Source organism: Gymnoscopelus braueri (assembly GCF_963280865.1).
Source record: "Gymnoscopelus braueri genome assembly, chromosome: 12".
In the NCBI taxonomy this organism is placed as follows: domain Eukaryota; kingdom Metazoa; phylum Chordata; class Actinopteri; order Myctophiformes; family Myctophidae; genus Gymnoscopelus; species Gymnoscopelus braueri.
The window spans coordinates 16007597-16019641 of record NC_137614.1 but is presented as its reverse complement, the minus strand read 5'-3'; the positions used below and the strand labels follow the sequence as shown (position 1 = coordinate 16019641).

General features: G+C 41.0%; 1 protein-coding gene across 6 annotated transcripts in view; it reads right to left on the bottom strand.

The window, feature by feature from the left end:
- rerea (arginine-glutamic acid dipeptide (RE) repeats a) overlaps window positions 1–12045 on the bottom strand; it is a 168399-nt gene that overhangs the window by 30343 nt on the left and 126011 nt on the right. For 4 of the 6 annotated variants that reach the window (XM_080445839.1, XM_080445838.1, XM_080445841.1 and 1 more), the window contains 4 exons: window positions 4777–4825; window positions 3149–3273; window positions 2340–2439; window positions 1382–1480 (listed from right to left, as the gene is read on the bottom strand). In XM_080445839.1, coding sequence (XP_080301965.1) covers window positions 1382–1480; window positions 2340–2439; window positions 3149–3273; window positions 4777–4825 — 373 coding nt within the window. Of the gene's footprint in view, window positions 1–1381; window positions 1481–2339; window positions 2440–3148; window positions 3274–4776; window positions 4826–9189; window positions 9272–12045 lie in introns of those variants that run through there. The other 2 variants (XM_080445842.1, XM_080445843.1) reach the window with 1 other exon arrangement.

Sequence of the window (12045 nt, the reverse complement as noted above, 5' to 3'; positions counted from 1 at the left end):
GATACTGTTGAGCTACTACAGTGGTGTCATGACAAGTAGCCTGCTGTGGTCTTAATGTGTACAGAGCCAGCATCAAGACCTCCACGTCACCGCCGGTCAGGGAGCATGCATAAATAAGAAGGAACTCACAACTAGTCCACATCCACAAACGGATGGCTGACTTAATTTGTTGCGATTTGCTGTGGCCATGGGCCTTGGCTTTATTCAAAATCGGCATATCGTGTTCAATTACAGGACAAACACGGTCACTCGACTCCATTTGATCTTAGCTGATGGACTCGTTGCTTGTCTGCACCACAACAGAAGATTCAGAATGACTGTACGATATCAAAGTGTGGACAAAGACACAAAGAAAGAAACTGAGTCTGGCTCTTACAAATTGAGGATAAACAACATGGGAAGATGAATAGTGAAGCACAGCTGCGTGTTCTAAGATCTAGCACTGAACAAATCACTAATTTACATTCACGTCCTGTGAGTGTGCTTATCTTTAAACACGGGTGAGTGTACACACACAGTATAGTGTGTCATATGCAGTATCAAGGCTGCAGCCACGGCTCTCCATCATTCTGACACGGTGATATTCAGCACTCATTTTTCTCCTACTGGTTCCCTACGTGGCGCTTGATCAGGAAGAGAAGGGGCTGCCATTTTCTGATTCGAGCCCTTCCAACAGCTGTGGTGAAATTCAAATCTAAATTCAAATGGAGGCCAACATTACCCGGCACTCAATCTTTTCCCTCTCCAGTCTTTCGCCGTAAAGATTTATTCTGCGGGTGATAAACAGGATGCAGCTGCTCTTAAGCCTTGGAGGGGCCGCAAGCTGCCGAGTGTTTTCACTGATGTCCTACGAGCCCAGTCCAACGGCACTGGATTAACCGTCTAAAGCAACAGCTCCCTCTAAAGACACAAACCCAGGCCTGGCAGTCAAGAAAAAAAGCTATGCAACTGCAATGCCTGGACGGGGTGAAGCACAATCCTAAGCACTGCGAGTAGACCCAAGTGCAACTCAAATCCAGCCGAACCAAATAACACAAAATCAGCACAGAAATAAGTAAATATAAAATACCCCAACCATAATACACAATTAGAGGCGTATAAGCAATAAGCCAACACTGGTGATAAAGACATCAAAGGGGTCAAAAATACAAAGAATTCCTGTTGGTGTCCTTTCTAAATTATCGGCATGGTCTTTGAATCATAGGTAATTGACCATATTCACACAGAAGCCACTTTGCTCTTACTCAGGGGGTGGGAATCCCCACCCACCCACTGAGCATGATATTAAGAGCAAAAAGGCCGCCGTGTGGATATAGCGAATACACCTGGCAGTACAGTCAGAGTCACCACACGTTTCCAATTAAAAGACAAAGTCTCTTACCACTTCGTCCTCAGACCAGCACTTCTCTATGAGTTTGGGTACCGGCTTCTTCACCAGGCGCTGTAAGGCCTTGCCTGCGTCATAGCTGCTCTCGTGAAGCTGAGGAGCATCACAAAATCAGAAGCATATCGTTACAAACTGGAATCGTTGCATTGTTTCATTATACAAGTGTATTTAATAATAATAATAACTACTTATTGACAGAGTGGCACATTTATCGCTGCATCTTTACTGTGTGGTGCTAAAGATGTGTCTCACTGTTCTGAGCTTGTAACGCAAACTAGTCAATTTTGCATCCAATTGAACAATGAAAAATATCTCATTAGACTAAAGGCTAATTTATACTTCATTGCATGACTGTGTCGTACAACAAAAGCTACATATTTTCAGCTCAATGTATGTCTTTTTATGTATGTCAATCTCTACCTAAAACCAAGTGCCAGAGGGAACACCATGGATATAAACGACACGGTGACAAAAGGAAATCGCTGTGCAGCTATAAACCCCATGTCGCATTCAACTGGGTGAAAACAGGCAGGGGAGAGGGCTCTCGCTCTAGGAATAAACAAGCATTGCTCATTGGAATTGCAAATGGCGAAGAAGGTCGAGAGACAATGACCTGCCAGTGATGTTAATTCTCCATTTTATAGAGTCTGAATATAAATGTCCTGTTTATGATGATTCCAATTGCTTTTTTCTTTAGCTCGATTCCTTTTTGCGCTTTAAGGTGCTTACAATGTGGGGGGGAAACCATTCATTAATGCCTCATGTATTAAGCTGCAGAGGCCTGGTTTATTAGACTACAATGTGGCTATACATTTAGCTTAGGTGCCCCCTTATAGTAGCCTTTCACTGTAGAGCTAACCTTCCACTGGAATCCCTGTATTGTATTCTAAACATACAATCCAGTAACAAACATTTGTTTTCAAAGTACTGGACCTGTTGTGCCGTTACTTACTGTGTTAAGTGCGTTTAGTGTAGTGTCATCTCGAGAGGCTGCTAGGCACCCGTCTTCTGTGGACCCTCCGTCACACATCCCTGCAAAGGCAGCCATGCTCCTGTGAACAGAAACAGTGAGAGCAGAGTCAACATTTAAAAAGCCACCAATTTGAGGTTATGAGTATACCACAGTTTCATCCTATGGTATCTTACCTTAAAGGAGTAGTTCACCCAAAAAAATACTTATTTTCTAGCAATCACACACCCCATGAAGCCTTGAATTCATGGAGATTTTTTTGTTTGCCTATTGGGTTCATGAGGTGTGTAATTGATAGAAAATAAGTTACTAAAATAACTACTCCTTTAACAAGTATAATGAACACATGTAATGACTTATGGATAAATATCAACAAAACTGGATTTTAAAATCTGAAGCTAAAAAGGTCTTTTTTTTTGGTTTGTTTTCACAAATTTCTAAAAAATATGGAAACTGGGATTTATTTATTCATCATGTTAAAGCAACACATATGCATTGTCGTCTTCTGAAATCCATTAAATACCCATGTTGATAAAACACATATGTGTTATAAGCTTTTGTCGTCAGGTTACACTGGAATCACTGCAATATACAAGCCCACTTAACTATTAATAAATGGAATTTTGTCCATAGACTTTATTTGCATTTCTTTTTTTATGATGTACAGTTCTTGAAGGTCATCTCTGACAACTTGCCCTGAACACAACTCTCTACAACAACACATGCACTTGGCAGGTGTGCACAAGCCCTAGGGCCTCCCCAGGCCTCCAGTGTTTTATCTCGCAGCTCACCTTGCGGCTCTGAGGTACATGAGCAGGTCACAGTCGTTGACCCCGGGCATCCAGACCAGCTCCTCATTCTCGGTCACGGGCTGGCCACCGGGAGAGGGGAAAGGCTGTAGCTCTGGGAGCTTGGCCTAATTAGAAGCCAGGGAGAAGGAGAGGGACAGATGGTGTCACACTACAAATAGCATACACGCCTGAAGAAACTATCAGCTTTCAAATGCTCGTCGTTACGCTTCTCACTGTGTGGCTGAGACATGCCAGTGGTGGTAAGGTTCAATAACTTTACACAGTGTTCAACTAGAAAGATGCACTCAGCAGAGTGTAAATCTACACCAGGAGGCATGTCGTAATAATAATGATAAAAATAATAATATGTATGAAGTGACATTTCTACATACAGCCATGAAAGTAGCACGGCATGTGATTAGTAGTTGTACATGGTCTCTACCTAGGTGCCTCCCTGTCTCGCTCATAGATATTCAATGTGTACCCCTCCCCAGCTTTGTCATTAAAATTTCTCTTTAATCCAAGAAGTCTGATAGTTAATTCCCTGCGTAAATTACGTAAGTCTTGAGTTTTTGCTACTCCATGTTCTCTTTGCAAGTCCTTGGGGAGAGGAACTAAACTCTGTAATGTTATTGTCATTACGGCTCCACAAGTTGACCGTCAACTGTACATTAAACTGAAAAGTAATGGCATGTAGGATGATATGTACAGAGCTAAATCTAAACGGTGGCAGACCATGCTAGCAGTCTCAGGAAAGAGAAGTCAGACTTAGATCATATATTTCACTCTCTCCAATGTTATCTCCCCACCTACAGTATAAACAGTTGTACAAATCTGTAATAAATCTAAACAGAAAGATAACGACTCTTAAGGGGTCCCTGGTACCAATTATTTTTAAATGGGGCCCAATACATTTCAATTTAAGGGTCTTTAACATTGAAAACCACTGTATTAGGCCAGATTAGTTTCGGAAAATGCGCTGGGGAACGTCGGTTCTAAAAACTCTAAAAGGGGCTAAAGACTGACTTAAAACAGCTTGGACTGAGTTGAATGTTATTTCAGAGTGTGCTGTCATGTCTATGAAAAAGTATTTTGGTGTTATTCTAACATTGACCTGTGTCTGCATATTTGCATGTCTGCCATTGGCTAGCAGTTCTGGTACATCCCCTAAACTGCAGGGACAGGAGCGCTGTAATTGGCTAGTTAGTAGTAGTATAGAGCCAACAAGCCAGACGGACAGTGCCCGATTGGCTAGTTCCAGTCCACAGCCTCATGGGACACGTAGCCCATAACCTGGAGGGATGACGGCTATGTGATTATTAATTGACAAACATGACATAGTTGTCAATTTTTTCAAGAAATATGACGTTGACTGGCCTAGTAGTATGCGAGACTACGGCCTAGTAGTATGCAAGAAAGACAGACAGAATGATAGGATATAACAATGCAGATGAAATCATCTCTCCACTGCAGGGTGAATAAACAAACTAATCATTAATTTTCATTGCTTTAATCTCCAAAACATAGGGGGTATAGAATAATACAGTAGTTATACAAATGGAAGGCAAAGTTCCACACCAAAATAACAGACGACAACCTGACAAACAGAGTTTTTAACAATGACTTACTTGGTGACTAGGGCCCACTCTGATCTCCCCTTGTGTGCTGTTTAATCGCCTGAAAAATAGTAAAGAGATGACAAATTGAAACAATCATTTCCTTAGTAGCATTTCAGGTCCCACTCAGATTAGTCCGACTGGGCAGGTGTGGCAGTTAAATGAACACAGTAATCATATAAAGACAATATCACAAATGAGTCCTGGAAAAAATATGTGACAGTTCAAAGAATAGGAGAAGAAACCAAGAAACCAAATAGTCACGACTAAGAGACAAATTCAATAAATCTAAGAGCAGACAGACAGATGAGATTCTCTCTGCTAAAACAAAACCATCTGCAGGGAATTAATTCCCTATATATTAGTGACAGCTAGTGACATTAGTGACAAGTAGTATAAAACCACATAAAACGTGTTTTATCCCGAAGAACAATGAGGTACATAGGAATACTCCTAGAATACTCCTGGGGCCTAGCTAAGCAGAGCACATTTGCAGAGCTGATATTTTGAGGTGTGGTGATAAAACAGACTCCCCTAAAAAAGGGGGGAGAGGTTGGCTGCTGCTATGCTGGGAAGAGAACCTCCGAAATGGCTGCCGGTACAAATGTTGGTAGTCATAGCAACTGCAATTTAATAACAGTGTTCTGAATCTCCAGCTGCAGTGGATTAAAGAAAATGACAAGATGTTCCTTTTGAAAAAGCCTTTTCCCTCTGTTGCCTTGGTAACAGCGCCGATTTTCATACAGCCGAGCGTGGGGCGGCCCAGAAACTGTCAGTATGATTGGCACCCGGAGAAGCTCTCGCTTCCATCACGGGGACTGGCAGAGGAGACCTGGCTGAAACCTGAGAGGCCAGGTCCCTCCAGTCACTTTACAGTGCTCTAACCACAAGCCCTTTGACGGGTGCATATTTGAACCCCGTATGCCTCCCTCCCTTTCTCTGCCTAGTGCCTACACAGTCCTGCCTCCCCTCCAACTCTGACTTACAGGAGAGAGTTGTCAGAGGAATATTCCATACCGTCGTAAAATATGGCTAACAGATGCGTGGCACAGACAGACCAACAGGCCAACTTCTGATTCTGAACTTCAACTGGAATAGGTATGGTCAACCGCGGACAACTGAGATCGTTTGTTCAAGATATTTGTTCCAGCCCTGCATCAAATTCTTTGTTTAAAAACTAACCAGCTGTTCACCAGGACAAATCACATCAGCTGATATCAGTTTTCAACAGGAGGAAAAGTCTGACTGCCAGAGGTGGTCGTCTAGGTCTAGTGTTACATAACATAAGAAATGAAATATCTCCGCCAGGCCAGAATGGCCAGGAGGCGGAGATTATGTTTTCGCCCTTGTCCGTGAGTCGGTCTGTGAGCAGCTAATGTCGAACACCACTGATCGGTGTGAAATTTTGCACACACTCACAGTAAGAACCTCCATGCCAATTTTTTCAAATTGTCCTCCTGGTGGCGCCACTTGCCATTTTACTTGAACCATGCCATTACTCTTGAACCGAAGGTCATACAATAATTATTTTTCCTTAGGTTCCTTGGATCATGATATAACTCCCCATATAGGCCCATTCCTTGCCCAACAACATTTTCTGCCATTTTGCATTTTCTTCAAAACATACTTTTTTGCTACTACTACTCCTACCGATTTTCTCCAAAACTCACAAATCAATACAAATTATCTATTGAGTAATGTGATCAAGATGTATCAGTAAGATTTTTCATATTCCATTCCGATTGGCTACGATTGCCTTCCAAAGTTTGGAAGAAATCCACAAACGCCTCTACACAACAAAGAGCTAAAGGCGATTTCACTTCCACCCATAGGGGGTTGTAAGTGCTACTGTACAAATGTCACTATTAGTTTTATGTTTTCCACTAAATTAAGCACAAATGTTCCCGCTAGTCATGTGACAATGACTGTCAAATAGGGTTTTGATACCCCATACCGTAATTTCCTTTAAAAAATTGTGGTCAGGGCATATTTCTTTAAAAAATAAAATACAAGATCCTATATAGATCGCGTCTCCAAAACAATGCAATCTGTTGTACAAACTGTTTCCCCCCGCAGCTTTCTCATGTCCTGACTGCTGCACCCAATAACTGACAAAGCCCTGGGTAGGCAACCAGACCTGGCGAATATCTGAGCTCCATGGACACTATTTTCTGGCTGAGTTATTAAACTGTACAATTTTCATCAAATCTATTACAATTTGTGGAACTATAGACACAAAATGATGACTTGTGTGGTGACAATTTCAGATGGGACATTTTCCTAGAGGCTATAGTTTTTTAATACACCCATCAGGAGCATTTTTGTATTGTGACCATCTGAAATTCTTAAAGCTTATATTATAATATATATTATAATTGTATAACATAAACGTTTTTTGGGGGAAATCACTATAATTACTTTAAATAATAATAAGTCCATAACCGTCATTTCCACCCACCGTCCATCCGGGCTATGGGGCTGCAACCATGACTACAGATCCCATAGTCTACAAGGACCGTTCACAAAAAAGCTAATAAACAGCTTAAATTTGGGAAAAGTAGACTACAACTTTAATCTACATGAAAAAAGTTACAGTCAAGTAACAATAAATATATAATTTCTCTGAATTTTGGTAAGCATTCCACCAAAATAGAAATGTGAAAATACTGAGTGTGTGTGTGTGTGTGTGTGTGTGTGTGAACATCTAGTCCATGTGTCCCTGTGGGAGAAACTTTCTATAACTGTGTTCCCGACAGCATGCACTCGTCCAGGTCCTCAGTGAGCTTTGGCAGCAGGCTGTAAGAATGACAAATGAGGATGTGTGTGCAACAGAATAGGAGAACGCTGTCTGCAGACAGCCATGTTTTAGTCAGGCAAATCCTGAGAGCCAACTCGGACTGTCTACAAACAAATGGAATTCTGCACTGGTCCTGAGAGAGGAGGCAAAATGCAGATGTATTGCTGCAGAACAAAGCTACAGGTATGCATGATCACATAAAGACTTAGCCTACTGAATAAGCAAGGCACATAGAGTAAATGCATACAATACAGTTACAGTTGAATCTATATTACAAACAATGACATATCGTATTATAATAAAAACATAATTAATGAAGTTCCTTATTACAGAGGAGACATTGTGATGACATAAATGTATTATGTGTATATATATATATATATATATATATATTTATTAAACAATATATTTTGTATATTTTTGATTTATTAAACAATATACTGATATTATACTTTAAGCTAGAACTAAAGCATAACCTTAATGACGTATATTCATTCAACCAGTTATGAATGATTAGTTCATGGCTAAACCATGAGATATTACCTGGTTATTGTTACGTTGATACATTTTGAATCTACTCATATAGTGTGCTGCCTGGTACAATCAGCTCTCTGAAATCACACCACACACGTCTGATAGTTCAGAAATAATACGAATTAGCCCCAAAAATCTTGGAAAGCAATTTACAGGCCAAACGTATTAAACCCAAACAACAACGTGACTGTCTGGTCAACTTTTTGTGTGCAATCAAAGCTAACCCCGCCCCTTCCATCAATTTCACCCAATCACTGCACGCAGGGTCTGTGGCACACTGACATAATTGTAGCACACAATAACACAGACTAGACTGATCTATTCACTAACATCCGAAATACACAGTCGTTTGCAAGACATGATCATTTTCTACGAGAGAAGGGACCCGAGCAGTTGTGCACGCCATGCATGAGGGTGAACAAAGCACACCGTAGCCCCGTAGTACGCCATGTCATCTCGACATGTAAACATGAGCACACAGGCTACTGCAAAATGGAGCCAGAGAGAGCATTCTCTCCATGCATCTTAAATGTTCCTCATGCAACAATAGAGCATATACATTCTCCGTCTCCGTGCAAAAAAAAACAACAATGCGGTTCATTGGACTGTATGGGGAAATAACATTTCGCGTGGCTTCTTCCGAATTACCTTTACGATAGCGTCGGTCAACGCGTTAAAGCCCCGTTTATACTTGGTTGCGCGCCGGTGTCGTGCTCAGTAAACAGCAGATCTACAAGCTCATTCGTGACGCGTGGTGAGCTTGTATGTCTGCTATTTACTGTATGCAACACCAGCATGCAACCAAGTATACACGAGACGTAACGGTATGTCTGTGATCTGGAGGAGGGCAAGTCTGTCTATCGTTCAACAAGCGTTCCGTTCTCATGTATAACAACAAAACCTCGCGACTCGGTTTCGTCTCGGGACAAAAGACGGTCGGTGGAAATAATGACATTCATTCAAGGTATAGCTTGGCGAAACATCTTACAGTTTTTTTTTTGCCAGACGAGATGGAATGCGAGCCAAACGCATAAATGAAGACGAGTGAATGCTCTCCTTTAACCGCTAAGAGAAGAGGATAGAGCCAAACCTACCTCCGTGGACTGAACAAATCGTCCATTTCTGACATCGAGCTCTATTAAAAAGGCTGAATGATGACACTTTGTGTGTGTAACGCTCGGTGGAACAGAGACTCCCCTCTCTCTCTCTCCCACCTATGTGTAGGTGCTCAAAATGGAGAAGCACGCAAATGGAGAGAGAAGCACGCATTCGCTCACTGAGCCTGTGCTGTGACCTCAGCCCGCACGTCGCACAGCGTAGCCAGCAGCTCTCTGCTCCACACACACCGAGACGGCTGAGCATCAGTGTTGCCAGATTTGGTGAGAGAAATAAGCGGTAACAGCAGGATAGGTGGGCACTAGTAGGGACTAGTTTTTGTCCAAAATGTAAAAAAATATATATATATATTTGAAAAATGCTCTTTGGTAATGTTAAGTATGCATGCTGTGAACATGCATGGTACATCATTATCAGACTTAATTTTATCCTTCAACTTGTTGTTTATGCTCCCAAATGACTGGATATAAAGGTTTTGAAGCCATTTGTAGCAATTGTAGAAATATTAGACCTACATTGTCGAATGTTTAAGCATGTTCTAATCATGTATACTTTAAGGTGCCCAGATATCCCTAGTGCCCACCTATCCTGTATCCAACTAAGCAACCAGGTGTATGAAAACCAGGTATATGAAAACAAGGCCAAAAGAATCAACTATATATATATATTGGCTATTTGAAAATAGCCGATCTACAAGCTCACAACGCGTCGCACCGATCTATTTTCAAAAGAATCTTGTTTAAAAAAATGGACAACAGTGGAATCTTTTAACCACAAAAATCTGGTACATGGGTCCCTGGCTGGCACAAAATATTTTCAGTCGCAGACAAATACATATTAATTCATTGACTTGAAATGTTTCATTTTCAAGTCCTTGACTTGAAACCACCGATATTTACAAGCAACTTTACAGAAAAACAAGCCCAAAGTCGCTTATAATAAGCAGACATGGTAACACTGTTGAGCATGACTACGACCTTACACACACACACAGGCTGGATACGGCTGCATTCATCTCTCCTCGTATGTCTGCACCATAATAAACAAGGCTGAATTTGCAAGGCTGCAGACACAGTGCTCGGCATACCAAACAAACAGCTAGGAGGAGGGCAGTGTTGCCAGGTTTTTAGAGAGAAACAAGCAACCAGGTCTAGAAAAATAAGCCCAAAGAAGCAACTAGGCTACATGAGCACTTTAAACGTATATGCATTGGATATTTGAAAATAGCAGATCTACACAACACGTCTGCGTGGTGAGCTTGTAGATTTTCTATTTAAAAAAGAATCTTGGTAAAAAAAAGTGAAACATTTTGAATATTTGACCCCCTTCTACAAATCTGGTAAGGGGGTCCCTGACACAAACATATTTGCAGATGGGGGGTCCATGGACAAATACCTATTTATTTGAGGGTCCTTGTCATGAAAATGTTTGAGAACCACTGGTTTAAACAACATTAGGAATCAAGGCCAAATAAGCAACTACACTTTAGAAACAAGCCCAAAAAAAACTGCAACCCGCAACTATCTATATTTACCATCAACTTTACAGAAATATAAGCCCAAAGTCACTTATAATAAGCAGACCTGGCAACACTGGCAGCAAGGAGGGAGGGAGGGAGGGATGGATGGAGGGGCAGCCAGACTGTGATTGAACGGAGCCCCGAGGTGGGGGGTTCCTAACTAGCAACATTTGGGTATGCATAACAGGGACTACTGTCACCTCTGCAACAGCCAGTAGCAATATACATGCATATTATGTATGTATAACACTCTAATACGGGTAATTGTGCTAATTGCCAATTATGCTTGTGCAGATTTTTTTTAAACGTAATCCATCATGGATTTACAGCACAAATGAAAAAGTGCAATGACATACTGAAATGTAGCTTGATTATTGTGAATAATATTATGTGTGCAGGGTTAGTGCAACTGTGCAAACATACTATACAACAACAAGAGACCCACCCAAATAATCTAAATTGTCTACTGTGGTTCATAATTTGGCTAACAGATTAAGGTTTCATGTATAAAATGGACACAGGTAGCACAACTATGCATGGAAGGTGTCAAGGAGTTCAATGGCAACTTGGGAGAGATTATCACAATGGCTGACACCCTGATGAGTAAATGTCAGTTAGTTCCCAAGGCCACACTGTCATTCAACAATGAAGTATCAACAGCTGATGGATACTCAAGTCAATGCATTATAGGCACATTTCCTTTTTTAAATTTCAAACATTTTTGATTAATTAAAGCAGATCTACAAGTTCACAACTCACTATTTATCGTCCAGCGAAGTACATACTGTAGGGCTAAAGCGGTTACAGAGAGAGAGAATGAAGATCATAGATAATGAAGTAGGGGCGACCTGATAGCCAAGTAGTTGGGGTGCCTACTTGACATGGGCACAAAATGCTCTCATCAGCTAGTCTGTTCTGCATTTTTGACACATAAAAAAAGGAGGACATTTTGATAGAGGTTTGGATCGTGTAGTTTCCATGTCATGATGTAACTGGTCCACTTGGCTTGTGTCATTGATTATAAATTGATCATCCAAAAATAGCCTCCTCTTTGACTTAAATTGTATGGTGAAAGCTCTCAAAGTCACTCTTTTAGCACAAACAAATGCAAACAAAGCTGATTCTGAAAATGTATAACATCACAAAACCCAGTATGGCATTATCTTTAAATAAAACTGTAAACCTCATGTTGATTTAGCTATTTGTAGAAAGGAAATCCGTACTGGACCCACAGATCTGAATCTTAAAATAGTCAAATCAACAGGAAATTGACGTTTAAAAGAAATTCATAATAATAATGCCGTACTGGGTTTTG